Source organism: Siniperca chuatsi, linkage group LG23 (genome assembly GCF_020085105.1).
Source record: "Siniperca chuatsi isolate FFG_IHB_CAS linkage group LG23, ASM2008510v1, whole genome shotgun sequence".
Taxonomy (NCBI): domain Eukaryota; kingdom Metazoa; phylum Chordata; class Actinopteri; order Centrarchiformes; family Sinipercidae; genus Siniperca; species Siniperca chuatsi.
The window spans coordinates 8,985,160-9,007,547 of record NC_058064.1 but is presented as its reverse complement, the minus strand read 5'-3'; the positions used below and the strand labels follow the sequence as shown (position 1 = coordinate 9,007,547).

The 22,388-nt window shown below is 39.9% G+C and overlaps 1 protein-coding gene across 7 annotated transcripts in view; it reads left to right on the top strand.

Annotated features, from left to right (window-relative positions):
* The first annotated feature begins 1,138 nt into the window (after nucleotides 1-1,138).
* LOC122871350 (voltage-dependent calcium channel subunit alpha-2/delta-1-like) overlaps nucleotides 1,139-22,388 on the top strand; it is a 91,489-nt gene continuing 70,239 nt past the window's right edge. For 4 of the 7 annotated variants that reach the window (XM_044186359.1, XM_044186358.1, XM_044186357.1 and 1 more), the window contains exons 1-2: nucleotides 2,021-2,385; nucleotides 19,730-19,811. In XM_044186359.1, coding sequence (XP_044042294.1) covers nucleotides 2,306-2,385; nucleotides 19,730-19,811 — 162 coding nt within the window. In that variant the 5' untranslated portion in view covers nucleotides 2,021-2,305. Of the gene's footprint in view, nucleotides 1,251-2,020; nucleotides 2,386-19,729; nucleotides 19,812-22,388 lie in introns of those variants that run through there. The other 3 variants (XM_044186361.1, XM_044186360.1, XM_044186356.1) reach the window with 3 other exon arrangements.

The following is a 22,388-nucleotide window of genomic DNA, read 5'->3' as shown; positions in this document are numbered from 1 at the left end:
GTTGACATAAAAATATTGATTATAGCAGCTTTAAAGATAAACCATACATTAAACCACACTGGGTGTCAGTAATCTGATCTTTATGGGAATGGAATGTATTTAGTCAAACTGAATTTGTTGCTTTTGAGAAGCTTTAAACTAATCCCTGTGAAAATCCCATATAATCCTATTTAAGAGAGTGTTGCATTTGCTTGCCTGGTTCAAAACAGAAGCAGCATAGGGATTGGTGTTGGATATTTGTATGTGGCAACAAATGGCCACAAGGCTTTTGCTTTTTTTCCCCCAGATATATTTTCAAAACAGGCTTGTGGCATTTTGTTATTTATAACTGATAACTTCCTCACTAAAGTGTGTTCATCTGTGTTCCCTTGTATCTATATATATAATACATTTACAAACCATCTCTCCTCTTTCTGTCAGACACTCTCTCCCATCCTGCCCCGCCTCTTCATTGTTTCTCTGTAAATACACTCTTCTCCCCCACCTCTGAGCCCTGCCTGGCAAGAGGTCCCAGAGGAACAGCTTTTATAAGAGTTATAGTGAAACCTGAGAGGGGGGACGTGGACAGCTATTTGCACAGTAAATCTATTTGTGTGATTCATATAATAGCAGGTGAGCAACACTTAGCCTTGTTTGCCTGCTGTGACCCTCGATGGCAAACACTGTGAACTCATGCACACATCCTTATTCACACCTACACACAAACAAGTAGACTTAAGTCAGGAATAATAACTTTGGGGTTCCATAATAAGTGAGGTGCTCTGAGGAAATTATTCAGGGATTACTTTTGTATCTGACAAGGGGCTTTGCAGAGAAAAGTCATTAGAAAGTACAGTATATTCTTATGGTATTTACCTTGCTGATTGTCCCAGCAAAGGGAAATGTCACTTCATGTTAAGTTCGCCGCAGCCCTTGGAGCAAGTGGAATTTATTATCACATTTCTACATAAGCAGATGCACTGCACTGTTGCAAATTAAATGAAGGCTTATAATGAGATATATAATAAAACAGAGAACCTTTATTAGATGGCAAGTGTGAGTTTCCCTTGTGATGTTTGGCTGAATCTGACATGGACAGCAGCCAGGTTGAGGGCGTGAAAACGCTTTCAGCAACACATGTGACCAATCTGCACTCAAATCCCACCTGGTTTGTGGTGTATCCTTGTTATCTAGGATGCAGAGGAGGGAGAACAAATCCCATCTTTTTTGGAGAATGGAGCTCCTTTTAGGCGGCAAATGTATGCTTCATGGTAAGACATAATTTGAGGATGCAGTTTTGTAGGCTACAGTGAAATAGAAAATGTATTCTAAAGAAACAAAACGAAACATAGAATTCTTTATATTCGTTGTTGTTTGCCCTGTAATGGTCATCAGCTGATCTGCCCATTAAACTGAATGAAGAGTGTAGACAGTAGACAGGAAGGTGGCTGCATGGTGTTGAGCGTTGGCGAGGCGGTGTTTGTGCCAAGTTTTCGGTGCTTGATAAGACACCAACGCGAAAGTCATGCGTTTTGTCGCTGCTTGTTGTGGGTAGAGAAGGCGCCCGGAAACCCATTTGTGCGTCAGGAACACAAACACAAAAAATTCACACTGTAAAAAATGCCATTAACGGTAATCCACAACTCAAATTGTCCATATTATGTCGTTTAGTGTCGTTTCTATTTTTCTCGACCAGTGGATTTCACGAGTTCCACTTTTTTCCACTTTTGTCAGGATTTTCACAGAAATATTTGTCTAAATCTCTATTGAAACAAAGCAGAATACAGAATGACAGATCTCTCCAAAGCCATTCAGAGAAGGACACTTAATTCATATAAATTATCATCGGCAAAATCATTGAAATGCATGGAAGATGAAAAGATCTCACCCACTTTAACACTTTCCCACGTCTTTGACAGTGAGAACCTCATTGCTCAATGACGGTTTAGATGTTTTTTTGCAGTGTGCGAGTGGCACCGCTCTGCCGGCCAAGCTGAGGAACTGAATGCGCCCTCCCCTTTTTCTCCTTTTATTTTTTGACACACGCCGTAGATCTGCTCTAATAGCCTATCGCAGTTTGAGACACTCACTTAACAGTCACACACACACGCGCACTCACACACACACGGCTAAACCAAAAAAAGCACACTCCTCAACTACACCGGTGGGGGGGACATAGATACCAGATGAGATTTGTTTCCAAACGCGCACAGATGGCGGTGTGAGGCGTTTGGCTGAGAAGTACGCACGGCGCCGTGGATTTGTGAACCTATTTTGTGCATCTTCTTCCTGTCTGGATCCTGGTTGAGGGGAAATAAACAAAGATATGGATTACTCAGTATGCCTACTTTTACTCCTGTCAACCATTTCGTCTGTGTCGCGCGGACTATTCCCAACACCGCAGATGTGAGTACAGCTTCAAAACAGCCTGTTGGCTTCTGAAAGTCTTGGATAATATGCTGTGTAGCAGAAATTACAGCCTGGCCTTTTACAGAGTTTTATTTTTCACAGTCAAGATTTATTTTCATAGTCGGAGATGTATGATTCTATTAGTACTATCCTTTAAAAAATAAACGTCATATAAAATATTCCCTACTAAGGTTTACATTCAATTTCAACTCGGTAAATTGCAGTTGGTGGAACATTATCTCTGAAGCGTCTCAGCAGAAGCAGAAAACGCTTCCTTTTTGCCAAGTGATGATGATTGCACATTACTTAGGATACAACTTGTGGAACATGATATTTAAAGCTACTGTCCATTTGTTGCCAACCTGCAGCAGCGTGACATGTGGCTTGCTGTCAAAGGAATCAGACTGAGGTCTGAATGTGGCTCAGGGATTCCCAAATTTTTCCTGTAGCATCTCCACACACAGGCATATTTCCTTATACCACAGTTTAGAGTTTGTCTGAGGATCCACATTTGAGAAGATCTTTGTGGATAAATCTGACTTATTTTACAGTACAGGATACAGTACAGGACAGTTGATAATGAGACTGTTGGAGAACTATTAGAACAGATGCTCCTCTGATCAGAACAGTTTTGTCGAAAGGAAATAGAACTGAAACAATAAGTCGATTTGATAATCAGTTAATTATTTAAGTCATTTCTTTCAAGCAAAAAGCCCACTTCACTGGTTCCAGCTTCTGAAATGTGAATATTTTCTTTGTCCTCTATGATGGTAAAATTAATGTTTTGGGATTTTGGACTGTTGGTCAGACAAAATAAGAAATATGAAGAGGTCACCTTGGGCTCTGGGAACTTGTGATGGACATTTCTTTTTGCTATTTTCTGACATTTTATAGACCAAACTATGAATTGATTAATCAATAAAATAATTGGAAGAATAATCGATAATGAAAATAATCGTTAGTTGCTGCCCTAAAATGAATTGTAGTGGACTCAAACTAGTATTTCTTATTTTTTTTGCAGACCATGTGGGCAACTTGAAAGACTTGTGGCCAGACTTCTCTTGAGAAACTAGTGTTTTATACTAGTGTTTCAGACCTAACCTATTTGTTCCTTTGTAAGTGCAACTGTCTGCCAATTTACAGTAATCTCTATGCGCTCAGTATTTCACTTGTTTAGACACAAATATTAACTAGATAATAGACATGGATGTATTATCATTTCCAACATGCAGGCTAGTAGTTAAGCTTTGCTATATTATTTATTGCCAAAGTCCCAGTATATTTGCTTCCACGCTACAGTAAGAGCTGCAAAACCTACTTGCCCTGCAGGATGGGCTATGAACTTGTGATAAAGTAGAGGTATCACTCTCTCTGTCTAAATTTGACTCCCAACCTTTATATTTGCAGTGCAACATTAATAGATGTAACAGATGATATATCCATGGTCACAGGAATACAGTTCCTAAATTAAACAAATGTGTAGGTGGGTGATGCCGCACCTCACACTTAATCAACAGGTTTAAGATATTCCAGATGGTTCTAATGGAGGCAGGACTACAGCCTTTGGTTTTGAATGCAGCCCAAGTACGGTCCCCTAGAGAGGTGGTGAGCCATGATGGCACTCAGCCTAATGGCCGAGTACAATGATGTCAGACTAGCAGAGTGGCCTGCCCACTCCCTATATTTCATGGGCACTAAGTGGATTGATCTGTGGGTTGTGTACATGATATTCACACAGGCCTGGCGAGCTGCAGACTCACTTTCACTGACACAGTTGACTTACTGAGTAGAATTGGCAATTTGGCAGGAAAAACAATATTAAAATTCACAACAAGATTGGCAGGAACACTTTGTTTGAAAACTTCATTTATTACAAAAGACAATGCCAGAATCAAACTAGAAAACACTTAGTCTCACATAGTCTGTATTTTGACATCTGCTTCTTAGCCAGCAGTAATAATGAAAATTCCTTGCTGTGGAGGAAAGGTTCAATGCAAAAAGTATCTGAAATTCTGCAAAACCAGGCAAAAAATTGTCTCATTCTCACTGTGTCTCTGTGTTTAACTGCAGCCAGTCTTACTCTTGGTGTACTCTTGTGGTGATGGTGATTTTGAGTGACAAGCTTCACGTTGACTCCTCAAGGTGAAAGTCACAGAGAGATGCAGAGAAACTAGAAGGGCAGAGATGGAGAGTCTGACCCAGTGTGTTCTCCTCCAGGAAATTCAGAAACGGGGATAAGCAAGGTCTTAAGTAGCTCAGTGTTTTGTGACTAAAAACAGACGTTTACATACAGTATGTGTACATTGGCAGTGCCATGTTCTGTTTTTCTTTCTCCCGTGTCATGGCTTGAAGTGTGAATGTATCTCTGCGCCCCATCTCTAACCTCACATGCCAGCATCTGTCTGCTTCAGATCTTCATGTCCCTCTCTTTCTGTCAGCCTCTCTTTCTGTCAGCCCTCCCTCCATCCCTTCTCAATCTCTTTCTCATCGCTCTCCCTTTCGGTCTTGTTCATTCCCTGTCCATCTTCTGTCTGCCCGGCTCCTTATGTATCTCTTCATATCTCTCTCCTCTCTTCTTTTCTTTGTTGCCTGAAGGTAGATGATTAACATCATCGAATCTGAAATGCAAAGTCTGATGTCATAGACTGTGCCCCAGAGATCTCGGCGCCAGATACCACATTGAGAGATCAGGGAAGATAAAAAGAAAAGATCGAGATGAAGAGAAAAAGAGACAACAAGAACAACCAGACTACTTGGCCCTGTTGATCTCATATGTCTGTTGTATATGGACACTTTGCTATATGAATTCTGCATGTGTATTGTTTACTGTTACCACCCTCACAGCCAAAAACACAAGACCAATGTCCAAGTCTTTGTTTCATCATGTGCCAATGCATCGCTCTGAATTCAGCCATCCAATCCAAGACTTGATCATATGCTTCTTACTGGCTTTTTCGCCTTAGTCACTGAAAAAGACATATTTTGTCTCCATCCTCCCTTTTTTCACAGTTTCTGTCACCCTCTGCTCCATTTCTCCCACTCTCACTTGCTTTTTTTTCATCAAGGCTAACTAGATTTCATGCTCAACCAGCTAAAGAGCCATGCTTCTCATGTTCGCGGCCTCGTCTCTGGCGATCAGTGGGCATAATGTGAGGAGACGCTTCATCTGAACAGAGAGAAACAAGGACAGTTGTGAGCAGGGTTACGTGTGGGACTATTTCTTGATCTGCCACAGTGACTTCCTGCAGTCTCCACTGGTTGTCTGACCTCACAGTGACAACAAGACTTTAGGCCCGGCCAAGATATAGTCTGGCACGTAATCCCCGTAAAACCACAAATTGTTGTTTTCACACTTCAGTTTTTGTTCAGATTAAACAAACTAGATATACTGTGTTAATTTGTGATATTTAGAGGTCTTGCGGACAAGGCCAGACTTGCTGATTCCCCCCGTCTTTATAATAAGCTTTGCTAACCACCCATTGGTTCTAACTTCATATTTACCAAACTGATATGAGAGTATTGACTAAATAAGTACATTGCTTCAAATGTCTAACTATTCCTTTAATTTTTTTCTTAGAACAAATGAGAAAATCTGCCATTAAGGTTGAGATACAATCTATTCTCAACGCTTTCTTCGAGAATTTTATGAATCAGGTGTCATTTCCCTGATGGTAGTTTAGTTTTGTGCCTTACTTTATTTTGTGTGATGTCTTTGTCTCAGTCTTGACACTTGTTTCATCCCAGTGGCCCGTAATAAATATGGCAGAGTTCCCACTTGAGGCCACCAATGGGCATCTTATTTCATGGCCAAACTTCCTCTGGACCCCAGATGCTTGGATTCACTGCTACTGAACAGTTCAGTTATAAAATGTGACATATTGCAATAATATAAACTATAAAGAAATACTGTGAGTATGTGTGAATACTGGATTCATAATTTAAAAGTTAGCTTGCAGCAAAGAAAACTTCTTAATACATTTATATTCACACATTTGCCTCATGTCATTGTGGAGTACAAGATTTGAACCAGAAAATGTGCCTATATCTCTGGAAAATCACGCTGGCCACAGTCACAGTGTCCAACACATTGGTCTTTTTTTTTATATTTTTACAAAGTATGTTTTATTTTTGTCAATGGAAAAGGCTCCAGGCCTTGTGTCTTGATTGAATCATAGAGCCTTGATCTTTTTTCTTGCTTTGGGAGAGAGGGAGAGATTTAAAATGTCTTAACTAATACAATCGAGGAATGAAAAACGCTTTTTAAAAAAACAGTTGATAAATTAGATTTTCCTTCAACTTTTATTCCAGTGTCAAATCTAGGAGTATGACACTGATAATACGGGGAGGTTTGAAGAGGATGAATCAAATGTAATGAGCAGATGGAAATGATCAGCTGAGGCCTGTCTAGGGTTTCCTTGGCTGTGATTTGCACCTCTTAACCATGAGGGAGTCGGTGCTAGCAGGTATATTTCAGGAGGCATGCTCCTGCCTTGAGTCGAGCAGCTGGCAGGCTATATCTGTTACATGCAAGGGTGCAAGATCTGTGCCCATGGATAATGTTTGCTTTCTACTCTGACTTTATTTTCTTTCACCCTCTCTCACAGCTTTTCTTTTGCTATTTTCTAACACTTTTCCTGCTTTCTCTCCCTCCTTCTCTCCCACTCACTCCCCTCTGCCCCAATCTCAACCCTGCCTATATATAGGCAAGCCTCTGTCTTTGGGGAAGGGACGTTGAGTGTCCTGATACAGGACAGCGGGGTGTAGAGTGGCAGGGGGCTTCCCATAAATCTCCCCCACTGAAATTCTGTGGAAGCCTTGCTTATGTGTGGCCTCTGAGTGTTGCTTTAGTGTCTGGTTTAAGTTTCTCCTCCTAAAGTCCTCTCGAGAAAAAGTAATTTCCCCCTGTCCTGTATGTGAAAAGAAAATTTGGGAGTAACGAAGCAACCCCAGTGCTGTATAACTTTCCCACAATCCTTAAGCACATGGAAATTCCCCAGAATTTTCCATTGCAACATTTCCCAGGCAACCTTGGGAATAGCTAACAGCTGTTTGGTTGGGAGGCCTGTCCGGCACAGGAAGCACATCTGTATACCGTAATATAAGGCACTGTGTTGTCAATCCTTCCTTATTCCATTGTTTGTTTATTTATAAGCCTTTTGTATGTCTCAAAGAACATTAAGAAAGAGCCTACCAAATTAATCAATAGTCAGTAAAGTATAACAGTGTACAACACTGTAATACACAGGGAGGCATACAGAGCACAAGATACAGAAGAGCAAGCAGTAGAGATACATGAGTAGAGAATGTTGGAAGGAACAGGTTGTGTGTGACTGAAAGTTGAAAATCAAACCCTGTGGCTCATCTCTCCTGTTGTCACGCAAAGTTTTTGTGGCTGTCATCTCTTGTCTGCCACTGCTGGGGCTCATAAAATTCATAAATACTTTTTTATAACCTGTTGAATACACCAAAAATGTAATGTTAAGCTAAAAACAAGGTATACCTGACAAGAAAAACATGAGCATTTTAAAAAATGGCTTTGTTAAAGATATATACTTTACTATACTATATCCGTCGGAAGAAAGATATGCTGTCCAAAGTGTATTAAAAAATAGTTTGACATTTTGGGAAATATGCTTATTCACATTCTTGCTGAGAGTTAGATAAGAAGATTGATACCACTCTCATGTCTGTACGCTAAAAAATGAAGGTACAGCCAGCAGCTGGCTAGCTTAGTTTAGGTTAACATAAAGACTAGAAACAGGGGGAAACAGCTAGCTCTGTCTAGTGTAAAAATGACAATTTCGGGTTTTACGGGGGCTTATGTAGACTGGGTAATAATAATAATAATAATAATAATAATAATAATAATAATTCACTTCCTGGAGTCTTGTAGTCACTGTGACATTGCAGGGCAGCTAGTGGGGACTTGTTTTTACACTTACATTTGAACTTTGAACGGAGCCAGGCTAGCTTTTTTCTTCGGTTCCCAATCTTTATGCTAAGATAAGCTAACCATCTCCTGGCTCTAGCTTCATATTTAGTGTACAGAAATGAGAGTGGTATTGATCTTTTCATCTAATTCTTGGCAAGAAAGCGAACAAGCATTTTTCCCCAAATTTTGCAAAACTATTCCTTTAATCCTTAAATCCTTATTTTTTCATACTAATAAATAACTTACAGAAACATGGGACTGTTCTGCACATAAGGACACACCAGCAGTGATTGTGGAAACGTGTGCACAAGCTAATTTTAAAATAAAAGTTTCCTATAGATATCTAGAAATGTGGTAAATGGCTTAATAAGCCAACTTATCCTAATCACACACTAGAGGCATGAAGTGCTTAAAATATCTCTAGTGAGACACCACAAGCCCATCTGATGTGTAATATTTTGAGAGAGACAGAGAGAAAAGTGGACCCATGATGGTCTATGATGGCTTTTCTGGAGCCCCTTAATGGAGTCGTATTGCTGCATAAGAGCTGTTACTGCCAGACTACACTACACTACTACACTACACTGGACAGAGTGTGTAGCCATCAGGGAGACTAGTAGTCAGTACAGCACTAAAAGTAGTCTGCTTGTGTAGGCGTCTAGATTGACGTTAATTGGACATTTTGGCCTGGGGGGCTCTCTAATCTCTTTTATTTATACACATTGTCCGAGCTTGTGTGTGTGTGTGTGTGTGTGTGTGTAGTGAGGCAGCAGGGCAGGGTTGATGTATGGGTGGATGGGTAGAGAGTTTGCTCAGAAAGTGTGAAGGTGACAGGGAGTTGGAGGTTTAGTCATTTGAGTGGAGTTCAAAATGACATCTAGCAGAGAGAAATACAGCTGGAGGGATGGAGATGAGTAAGAAGGGGGAACAACAGTCAAATTGTTAAATAGAATAACATTTTAATATTTTCTATCATAATCTGAAAGACTAAGGGATTGAAAAGAAGATATATATTTAGATAGCATTACAGTGTGAGGAAAAACCTTATTCTGCAAATACAAACCCTAATTCTATATGGAGTCATACCATGTTCCCCATGCTTCTTTACAAGCTAGAACACTGATAACCTGGACTTAGTCAAGACATTTCTTCAAGTAAATCATCACTGACTTCTATTTTTTTAGATATAATTTGACCCATATTCAATAGATCAAAGCTGAGCAAGTCTTTTTTCCAAACCTTTTGCAAAATTGTATGTGTGCACATAGGAAGTATAACATTAATTTAGTTGCTGTTGTCATTCTTCAGTCTAGTATTGTGCTGAAATCTCACCAGCAGGTGTGATTGCTCTGCAGCGAGTACAAACACTTGCAGGTGTCACAACAATTCTGTTTCCTCCGATTTAATGTGTCCAGACACCTGCTTGGAGAGGTGATACAATGGGAGCTGTTAGTTCTGTCAGGGCGTATATGCCTTTTGACATGGAGGGTGTGGACGAAGCAGACTAGGCGCTAGGGGGACGGCGAGTCAGTCCCAGCTAGCTGTGGTCCAGAGTGTGAGGTCAAACGTGGGCAGGGGTAAAAGAGAGTCAGACCCCCAGCCCTCTGTGGCAGTCTCATGTTGCCAGTGAGACTGTAGAGCACAGAGCTCAGATAACCAAAAGGCGATTTTGCAAATTTCCAGCAAGATTTTCTTACCGTTTAAAGGTATGTTCCGACAGAACACGAAGTAAATTTTTGATGTGTCACGATTGCTTACAAAGTAATTTTAAAGATGTGACTGAGCACGAACAGAAGCATATTTAATGCAATGTGAATTGAAATGTTCCAACTTGAGCAAAAAATTCACGCTAATCAAGGGGCTTTATGAATTTATTTCATAAACGTACAGAAATGAGAGGGAAAGTACTGGAGTTCCTGTTGATTTCTGATATATCAGGGTCTGAGCTGTCACACACAGACACACTCCGTCACACAGACAGTTGGTACATAAGTTGCTAGTTACAGCTAACATCTGTGCAGTCCACTGTGTCGGGTGAATAAAACAGACTTCCCACGAGATTCAGGCAATTAATACAAGGCAAAAATATGCTTTGCAGCCTGTATGAACACTCCACATATCATCCTGCCATTCAAAGCTAACTAACTAAAATATTTGAGTGACTAAGTATGGTGGTTAACTGAGAAAGTTTATTATTGAATTATTGTCTTTCTAGTCTGGTTTATTGTCTTTTACATAGTAAATACACGTTGTCTTGTTAAACTGAGCATAACAAGTCAATACGAAGCTGTTTGTCTTTGGCCATTTGTTCACCTGTTTAAATCAGTCCCAGCTGGAATCAGCTTCCTGTGACCCACACCTGCTCTATCAGTGCATGATTGCCCACCAGCAACACCCCATCATTTGCTAATGATATCATACAATGCCTTGTCAGCCCTTCCACAGCTGTAATACACCCTAACATACAGTAAGTGCTTGATAGAGCGCAGAATACTGTTGTCAAGGCTTAACTTAAACACAGCTCTTCAGATCTAGGCAGGGGGCCACGGTAAAATGCTCTGACTGACTTGCTAAGAGGAAAATGGTAGAAGAGAGGCAGAAACATCAATAACGTCTTGCCATAGAAGATAATGAGGCCGTGAGACATTTACAAAGCCTGCAATTATGGTGTTATTGACCTCAATAAAGGAGAAGATATCATCACTTGTCTCCTTTTGTGCTCTGCGGTGAGGGGTGGGAGAGGGAGAGAGGAAAAAGGAAAGAAAATTCTAGCATTATGAGTTAATTTCGAGAGAAAACAGGAAGCATTAGGCAGCAAATAAGGCCATTAATTATGTGGTGTTTGTAAGATGAAAATGTAAGCTTTCAACAACAACATTATACACAACAACAAACAGTCCAGTCAGAGAGGTGGAAGGAAAGAAGAAAGGATTGGCAGAGATTGAAATAACCCAAGCAATGAAGGGAAAGAGAAATAAACTAAGCAATAGGTGATACGTTTACACAAGAAGGATAAAGGGAGTATGATAAAGGAGGGAAATGCAGGAAGACAGGAACAGGGGTAGTGACTGTTTGTCTTTCTCAAAGCCCTGTCAGGCTTGTTGCTTATTACATCCCTTGCTTCATAGTCAGAGCTCTTATTAGCTATTCCCCAGTGGCTCAATTACATCCATGCTGCCATCCTCAAACATCCCTATCTTTTTTGTGCATCCCCTCTGCTTCCTGTAATGGTGTCAGCCTTTTCTCTCTCTAAGAACAGATTAGAAGCCCAAATTACTACTTTTAGAGGAGGATTCAAGATTTCAAGCTGTCTCCCAGTGCTGGAAACCATGACTCGACAACATGATGAGACAGGGAGTGTTTGCTGTTGGATGCTTCCTCCGTGACGGTTTCGATGGTATTAAGAGATCAAATGTGGATCCGCAGACATGGTTCTGAGTATAAAAACATGAGGATGTATACAAGACGAGAGGGCGCTGGAGTGGAAACTCAGAGATTGGATATTGAGCCCTGGATTCTTATGGCTGCTCGCACACAGGCATGTTGGGCCTCAGAGCTGGCGTGAGGCTGGTGAATCCGTTGGAATGATACAGTGTCCAACATTGCTGGATCAATTTTCTGGACTTTCACTCGGCTCAGGGTCTTTACATGGTGTTTTCTCCCTTGGTAAAAACAGAAGGAACCAGAAAATACACAGACTAGTTTAAAAGCTAGTGAAATAACATGGGCACACTTGAAAGCCTCTGCTGCTGAATGACAGTGTAAGGTCATTGTGGTGGGGGAAAAATTATGTGCTTCTTCCTAGATGTACTCCTTTGTCTTCTGCTGTTGATCAAGGATATGGCATGCATGCTGCATGGAATTAGACGATTCATACCATGAGTTTCAGTTGCAATGAGACGACTTCAAGCAGCTACTGCCTGTTAACCAGCAAGATGTGAAAAAGTGTTTTATGACACACTGTTCCAATACTTTGACAGCCCAAAGCATAAGAATACAGTCTACAGGGTATTTATTTTAAGTTCCCTTGCTGCTTTCTTTCTAGAAAGGACACAGAAATAAGTTTGGTATGAAAGTAAAGACAGGAAAAGCTTAAAGGTAAAATCTTCCCAATCTTCTCTCAATGAACTCCATCTGGGAACCATCTTTTAAAGTTGGATTACAAACTCTTGCAAACCCCCTGTGAAAAGCCTGACTGTGAGCTTTTTATCTAAACCTTGAATGGAGGTAAAAGTAGAAACAAAGTATTAGTCAAGGACAGTTTGAGGTCAGCTTATGTCTTATATCTGGTTTATTACAATTTTGGTCTTGTTTTCATAGTTTTGGTTGTCTTTTCTATCAGTGATAACATTGTACTCACCCAAGTAATTCATTCTACAAACATGATGACATGCAAGTGGGAAATTGGACAAGAAACAAGCAGCCAAAGGATCAGACAGGTTGTGAACAAGCCAACAGTTTAGCCTGATTATTAAAACCACTTCATTTAAAGTGAGTACACCTGAAATGTTATAAATAAATAATAAAAAATAAAACTTTATTTATAGAGCACAAAGTACAAAGTGCTTCACAACAAGAGAAATAAAATACCACAGTGAATGATGAAATATAAAGAAATAAAATACACAAAAGCAATAAAATAAACAGTAAAATAAACAACCAGTTCAGGTAAAATCAGGATATGCTTTCAGATAAAAATGTGTTTTGAGACGAGACTTAAACGAAGACACTGACTCAGACAACCTAATTTCTTTGGGCAAGTTGTTCCAGAGCCTCTGGGCCCTGATAGCGAAAGCTCTGTCCCCCTTAGTTTTCATCCTGGACTCAGGAACAGACAGGAGACCCATGCCCGAAGATCTCAAACCACGTGAAGGTTCATAAGGGATTACAAGGTCTAAAATATAATCTGGGGCCAGGCCATGAAGAGCCTTAAAAGTAATCAACAAGATCTTAAAATCAATCCTAAAACCAACAGGGAGCCAATGTAAAGAGGCTAAAACAGGTGTTATGTGGTCGTACTTCTTGGTCCTGGTTATCCCTTGTTGCACAGTAAATGCAGAAAAACGGTGAAAAACTATGGTAAGTACGGTAGGTCAGTTAAACCAGGAAGTCAATCTGTAAACTGTGATAGATGTTCACGGCAGACAGTTTAGGTAATCGACAAAAACAATCTCACCACAAGGTCCATACAGTAGCTGTTCTGGAGCTTTCGATTATATAACATGATCTTCCTTAGCAGATGGAGTACGCCCAGTTGTTTTGGAGTAATAGATATTCAAATTTCCGTTTTTCTGAGTACTTTAAGGACTTCTCATCCAATTTTGTAATCATTGTATCTTTGTTTTCTCTTCTTGCCCCATCTTCTTTATCGATGGAATAAGAATGATGGCCAAAACAATGAAAATATGACCCAAATTGTAATCAAATAGAATTATCCTTTAAATAATTTAATCCAGAATGTGAATTGAAGGTGCTCTTTCTCTAACAATCTTGAGTTGTCCTTCAATCTAAATGGTTTCCCGATAAATGGGACCCAAGAGACTTTAATATTTATAGTTTTTGAGCATATTCACTTTCTGAGCTGATCATTTTACAAGTGTATTAACCCCACTAAAAGTGTATTAAACAGCTGTGCAACAGCTAAAGGCCAGAGGCTGTGGTTTTAAAATGTAGAAACAGAGGGAGATTAGAACACAAATGGCCTCCCGAACAGTCACACACAGCTCGGCCAGAGGGGTTAATGTGGTCAGAAGTAAGACAACAGTGCACTCATGCTGAGTCATGCTCTCTATTCTGGGATTGTGTTCACTTCTCTGTGTTCACCCCTTTGATTGGACAGTCTTCTCCTAACTGGCAGAGCGAGGCTATTTGTTTTTTCTCTAATGGTGAGTCAGGCTGTTCCTTGGAAATCAGTTCAAATCAAGTTTTTCTTGTATTTCACCTCTCTAAACGTGGCAAAAGATTATTAATAAATCTCTTATACAGGTAGTACTGTACGCTCAGACTCGTTTTATACACATCTTGTTTTATTTTCTGTGTAGTGGGTTTATCGGAGCTTTTATGCTGAAAATAGCTGCCTGCTGGAAACATTGATGATGTGAGACTATACCACAACAGTAAAGCTGTGGGCCATAAAACAATGAGCTGAAAGACGCTAAAATGAAAAGCAGAACTGCAGTCAGGTGGTAATTTACTGTGGGTTTTTCATTACGAGCAACACCTCTCACATTACACAGTTCTTTGACCCACTGTTGATGTAAAAAATATTGATTAGTGTAGCTTTAAGCTTTGAAGTCATAGTCTCTGTTAACGTCTCATACTCTAAATTGTTATCCAGTGTGTTGTCATGCTCTGGTCCATTACTCTGAATGGTGGATTATATAACACACATGCACAAATGGGTCACACCCACTTTATTATGATAAAAGCTTCTGCAAGAGATGCACCCGTCCTGGTGACCTTAGACCCTGGGCAACCCCCTACTGCCCTCTGAAAGACCCGCTGCTCTGGTTACATACAGACGTTGACACACACAAACGTGACAGCTGGCCTAACAGTGGCATCTTCTCTTCCAGTCATTAGAGGGATGGAGGCTAAAGGACAGGGGGAGGGGTTATTTTGTCTACCCATCAACCACACGTGGGTCAAGCACAAATTAAGATATGCTCACTAGTCTAGTCAAGGAGTGAGCTAATTTAGCAGTCTCACATGCCTTCTGACATGTTGACTGTATTTTGTTGGGTGCGTCTGCAGATATGTGGTGTGGTACTATCTGTGGTAATATTGACACTGCTCACCAGCACCTCATCTAATTTCACACCATTTAACTCACTGGCACATTTGTGCTTGTGACTGAGGACATGGAAAGAAATTGATGAAATTTTAATGTCATCTTTTCAGCATTGGAGCCCTCATATCAGACGATCTGTTCGTCTAAACTCCAACCAAGTGTGTCTCCAACTATCTAAAGTCAGTGAACCCATGATGATCTGTCCTGCATGCACCTTGAGTCTCATTTCACTATCGCAAACAACATGCTGAGTTAGACAGGTATCAGAGTTTCTCATCCAGACTCTAACAAGTATGAAACCAGTCCAGGCCCAACATGTGTGCAGAGAGAGAGAGAGAGAGAGAGAGAGAGAGAGAGAGAGAGAGAGAGAGAGAGAGAGAGAGAGAGAGAGAGAGAGAGAGAGAGAGAGAGAGAGAGAGTTTTTATTTTATGAGAAATCACAGGAAGTCCTCTCTTAGCGCTAACTTCACAGTGGAGCGTTCACTGTGAATACTAAAGAAGTGGTTATCTTATGTTATTGACATTATAACAGCAATTATCTTGCCAACTTCCTGGCTAGTCTAAACAATGACCAAGGGAGTGGGAGACTTAAGAGTTCAGAAGCCTTGCAGTTCATTTGGGAATTTTTTAATTTTGTGCCAATAACATATTTTGTAGTACAAGTTATTATTAAAGATGATAAAAAAAGACCATCTTTTGGTACTTCAGCAGCATGGTAAGTACAAGAAAGAGTAAGAAAGCTGTAACTTTATTTGGCAATTGTTTCAATGCAGTTACTAAAGAAAAGGCTTGCAAAAACACTGGCATCAGAGCCTGAGATATCCTGAATTTTAGTCTCAAGCACACATCAAGACCCAAAAAGACTGATCCTAAATTTCCCATAATGCAACTCAGTAGTGACTTTTTAGACCTTCCACACCTGGTAAATGCTGGTAAACTGGTAGCTCCCTCCAGAGCCACAGAAGACATGCATCTGTTTTCACAGGCTGAGTACTACCTAGTAGTAGTAGCTGGTATTTAAAATTGATGGAGTGCCTCTTAAATTCAATCATCACAGTACCACAACAGTAAATTCCAGAGAACAATGCCTTAGTGGTTTAAACTGCTCATCAGGGTTGTTGAGATGCAGTAGAATCACTACTGGACTTTTGTACCTTTCTTAGTTTTACAGATTATATAGTTGTGACCAAAAACAATCAAGTAGACCAGCTACTACAAACCCTGATATTGTAGTAGGCTGGTTTATACTATGTTCTTACAGACAGTCCTTCATCTCAGCATAAGCAAGTATACAAGGGAATGTATACTTGTGAGTGAGTAACCACAACTGGCAAAAAGAACAAAAGAAGTTAGGTTAAGAAAAAGGGGGCTTCGACAATTGCCTGTCAGAAAAACCAGTCTGCTTCATAAGTGGGTGATATTAATGACTCAGTAAGACAAGTGTGAGTGAAAAGAGGCTTGTAATTCCAGCAGGTCTCACACTTGGCTGAGTTTCACATGGCTCCTCTCATTTCCAGCCCTGCAGTCTAATTGCTGTAGACTAGTGGCTCTACATGGCTCACCAGCCATTTTGGAGGCTTCCTTCCTGTCCACATTGGGGGGAGGGGGTTATGAGCAGCACATGGGAGGGGATAATGGTGCTATCTTATTTTTCCATGTCCTGCTCCAAGTTTCCATCCTCTCATAAAATATTTTTGTACTTTTTTGCTCTTTTCTTTTCTTCGTTAAAAGACAATTTCCTTTGTCTGTTTTTATTCTTAAAGAAAGATGCAGTAAACCTTTTCATCACTTATGAGGAAGCCATACATCCTGGTGTTATGCAGGGAATGTATGCCCTTTTACTGATGAGACAAAGATGGTTATTTGTGGAAGTGGCTAATCAGAACACTGCTTAGCCTTTCAGTTTTTACCCAAGAAATTTTATTAATCCAAGATCAGAGAGATTTCAAAATTCAAGCTCAAAGTAAGTAGAATTAGCCATTAGCAGTGACTTTTGTTATATTACAAGCTGACTTCATGTAGAGACCTCCAAGCTGCTGCATACAAGTAAGGGAACTAATCATGTTTAACCACAACTAGTGTAGTTAGGCACTTTCCCTGGATCATGTTTTGTTGTAGCAGTCCTTTCCTCATTAGGGAAGAAGCTCTGCAAACATAGGAGCTGTCAGCTAGTTCATGACCAGAGCTGTCTATATCTAGAAATGCAGTACTGAACTTGGATCAGCAGCGTGGGATGTGCTTTCTGCAACACGTAATGCCTCACACTTACAGGTGTGATGAGAGTATGGTAAATGTGTCCTTTTAAAAAAAATATTAATTAATGTGAAATGAATATTTGCTCAAATGTCAAAGGACAAAGTAAGCACTTGTTGAAACAGTGGACAGAAAATGAACTTCAGTTCTTCAATGATGGAGCATAACTACACACCCACATACACTCACCGTTTTCACATTGGACACCTGTTGTAATGGCCCACCCTTCTTGCTGAAGGCCAACTGGGTTTATTTGAAAAAGTCACATGCGCAACAACCCTAATACACACCTGCTAGCTATGGTTAGTGGACCTTATCTTGACCCTGGAGTTGGCTCCATGTACAGTAGACAGCATACATAACAACTATGACTCTGAAGCATAAATCCACTTTAAAGTAATTTGTAATAGATTAGTGCATGTGCACATGATTGTATGGAGGATAGAAAAAGTTGTGCTGACAGTACTCCCATCCTATATCTGCCCTCAACTGTCTCTCAGAAGGCTGAACATACTATGTGGCTGCTATTCTACACATTTCCAGCATGAGCTAACCCTGCTCACATTACACTGTATTTTTTTTTAATAAGATAACACAGACAGGGTTCATATGTCAATGGCCCCTCAGTAGCTTTGAAGGTGAAGAGGCTAATTCACACTGTGAAGGAGAAAGGATAATTATCTTTATGGAGTATGTCATGTACTTTTTATTGGCTGTGGTAAAGGAGCTGGGGGGTTGTAGATGTACTTACAGTACATTGTTTTCAGAGGGTTCAGAACATGTTATGTATGATGCAGCTGAGCAGCAGGAGGTTGACAAAAGTAGTGTGGTTGCAATAGGGATTTTATTACCTGTGGACATTGCTTTTGCTTAAAAAATTCTACATCAGCACTTGATTAAAGTTCTTGTACTAGACAAAAATACTTAGTGAAAAATATCTAAATTTCAATGATTACATTCAGTTTAAAGGAATAGTTAATAGTTAATACTTAATTCTCTTTCTTGCTGAGAATGACATGAGAAGATTGATACCACTCACGTTTGTATGGTAAATATGAAGATGAATATTACTGTCAGCAGCTTGTTAGCTTAGCTCAAATACTGAAAACAGCTAGCTTAAACCAAAATGTAAAAACAACACGTTAAGGCACATTAACCCCTATAAAACCACATTTTTTTCCACTATGGCTTAAACAAGCAAAAGATAACATGTTAATTAGCTTTAGAGGTGCTGGTAGGCAGAGTTTGTTAGCATGTAAGAGCCAGACTAGCTGTTTCCACCGTTTCCAGTATTCATGATAAGCTAAGCTAACCAGGTCCTGGCTGAAGTTTCATGTTTATTGAATAAACATGAGATCGATCCTCTCATCTAACTCTCAGGAAGACAACGAATAGGCCTAAATGTATTTTCCAAAATGTCGAACTACTTCTTAAAGAGCAAATTAATAATAAGGAGGCTTGTCTAAAACAAGTTTATTACAGTCTGAATACAATAAGTCAATTTTGTACATTTTGGAAGTAAACAAATTATTTTGTACAGTGCATGTGGATTGTGTAGCTGTGTCACGTCTCACCTGCCAAGTAAAGCGATTCATTGGTGTTTTGACAATGAGGGGGGTATGGTGGATATGGTCTCACATAGACACTACACGCACTCATGCATGCGCACACATAACCTGAACTGAACTGAATGTCAGGGATTCCATATAAGGAGCCGGTGTCCTTAAAATCCTCATGGGTAAGTTACAGGGCATAAAGTTGATTTACAACAGTTTAGACATGCTGGTAATTACTGTTTAGATATGTTCATGGACACACACAAACATTCACATAGGGGTCCTAGAATATTACTGGTTGTACTGATGCTGAATAAGATACCTTTTTATTTGAGTAAAGAAATCTCAGACATGTTCTGATCTTACTAAAGTGTGTTAAAGTCATATAAAACAAAGTCTAAACTCTAATAAAGGCATGTTTGTCTCTTTTCTGTCTCTTTCCCTTTCTGTCCTCTTTCTCATCAGAAGAATACATTAACCAGCATCTCACCCCCGAGGATGTGACACTCTCACGCTGACAACTATGAATAGCTCTTGCATTAATGCACAGCTCATGTGGAGTAGAGCAACGTATTCACTTGGCTAAACATTATTATTTCATGCTTCCTCTCCCTGAATCTATAAAGCTTTTTTAGCATATTGTGATAGTAAGCAGTAAAGCTCAGCTTAGGTCATGTGATCTTGTGGGCTCTATTCAAACTGAATGAGATTGGAGCAGCTCAACAAAACGGATCCAGACAGTCCAGGCTAATCAGAAGCTTTCCATTAATGAGGATTGGTTGGCTAATTGATTGTTTTTTGTGTTCTTAGAATAAAGGAATGGGTGGACCAGATGCAAAAAGAGTTGATCACATTAACAGACACAGCCAGTGGTATGCAGAACCTAATACAGGTAAGCATGACTTTCTGTCTCTCTCACACACACACACACACACACACACACACACACACACACACACACACTGACTGTAACTGCTCCAATTGGTTGTATACATACATTTTTAGACTATTTTCTCTAAAAAGTCTAATTTATAACCATTACAAGTTCAACTGAAATTTTAATTTTCCTCACTTTGTGTGTAAGGAGACATCAACTATAATGATACCACAGCTGGTGGGCATTTTCGATAGCAGCAGTTGACTGACATTCAAGGGCCAGCATTGCTGGGAGACGTGCCGTAGTAGTCCTGTATAGCTTATGAACATTGATACAAGGCGCTTTCCCCTGCTTTTTCAACTAGCTCAGTTAGCGTGGGTATGTACCATCGTGCTGTTAAGATTGTATTCCACTCAGAAAGCAAGCAAGGCTAACTATCCTCTACTCAAAGTGAAAGGTAGTTGGCCTAGCATGCTAATGTTAGCACTGATTCCCACTAGATATTACTTTTCGTTCGTTTTATTTAAACACCTGTGCCACTGTCAAGCTCCTGTACAATCACTTCTGTATTATTCCCACATAGAAAGGAGGGGATGTAGCTAGTGTTAGCTGTCTCTCTTTCATGGGTCCAGTTGTGGTGAAGGAAAATGACCAAACTGTCAACACTCACAGCAATGGGGAGTTCTGTAACCTCAGCCCTAGTATGTTACCCCGGGCTCTGAATCACAACACAGAGTAATGTACAGTAGGGAGTGCTCAAACACACACACAGATGGGACTTAACAGCGGCTAACATTGGCCCCTAAGCTAGTTAACTGTCCTTACGCCTGTTGGAATTTAAGTGATGTATCAAACTATTTTTAGTGCCCCCACATATTCAATCAATTTACCTGTATCAACATTGTCAGTCAGAAGACTGGAGACTTTTTGGTAATTACAATATGGACCAAATTAGTACACAAGTCAAAAAATAAACACCATGAATATAAACTGATTTCTTAACTAACTGAATTTTTATTTCAGTTTGACTTTAAATAAAACCCTGTATGCAGATTCAGTATTGACAAAAATTATCATGTGTACTTTCTGTCACTTACTTTTCTTACTCTCATTAAGTCTCCTTGCACGACCTCAGCTGTCACTCATATCACTAGTCTATATATAGTAGCTTCTCATTAGACATAACGCTGCATCATTTCATTCTGCCAGCCCAATGTACACGCTCAGATAAGATCATCGTCACGACTATACTGTGAAGGCCATAGTCCTTCTACACACACTCACACACCCACACACAATCCCACATCTGACAAAGGAGAAGAAGCTTTGTAGATCCACATTGATTGACATAATGCATCTGGCACTTTTGCTCCCCGCTCCCATCAAAAATGAAAGCAGTCAGCTTTAAAGCATCACTGAAATCATTACAAAACATGTTTTCCATTTGATGTGGTGGCACCACTCGACACAAGAAATGAGAATTAATCCTGTTGCTGTAAAACAACCTAATGCTTTTGGGAACGCTGTTGTTTAAACCAAATGTACTATACACAGCATGCAGAATTTGAAAGGGAGTGTTATACAGCTTGCAAGTTAATAATACATGTGCCGAAATTATCCAGATTGCTTGTACAGTTCATCCTGTAAATTACATCTGGAATGCCTTCAAATATTGTTAATGGTAGCCACAATTTGTGGACTTTTATGCACACAGTTGTACCTTTTTGTCACTGGGAATGGTATTAGTTTTTAACTAAGATTCCCCAAATCTACATTATAACATACAGATTAAATATAGAAATTCCAAGGAAATTGTCCTGGATACTTTGTCATAACATAAATGCAGTAGTATCACTCTTTAATATTGCTCTTGCACTAAAGCAAAATCCTTCGGATGCCTGGAGGATGAAGACGACTACATGCACGTGGCTCAGTTGGTTTGAATGTCGGACAATGAAATCCTCTAGGCTGCTAAATAATTGGCTGTTTGGCATTTGTGTCTTTTATTCCTTTTGCTGGAGCATATTCCATAGCACAGTAAATAGTCTTGTTATATAACCTGACATTGCAGTTTAATCAGTGGACATGTAGATTCCTTTTTTAAATCACTGTGCTTTGGTCAGTGAGGTCTGATGAAGTATAGAAGGCGGCCACTGATGCAGAGTAACATTCTCAGCCTCAGATACATCTGTGGCTAGAAAATATCTTAAGACTGAGAAAACTTGAGGGAGATCCTTATGAGAACTGATCACATCTATACAGTACATTTGTATTTGATGACATAGTGGTTCTCCTGTGATCATCACCATGCCACTCATAATTTTGCTCTACATGTTTTTTTTTCTGAACTTTATGTGAAAATGTTGGCCATGTAAAGCCAACTAAATCATTATTTTAGGGATGGAGATTTGTAAGCATCAGGCATGTTACCACACCCTCTTCCTTTCCTGTGAAAACCTATTCGACCATTTCACCTTTCCCCTCCCACCTACCATCATCATGCAGCCCCCTCATTCTTTTGAACTGGACTGCTGCGAAGACACAATGTGGGTGCTGAGAGGGCACCAGCAAAAAATGCTGGGTCAACTGGCG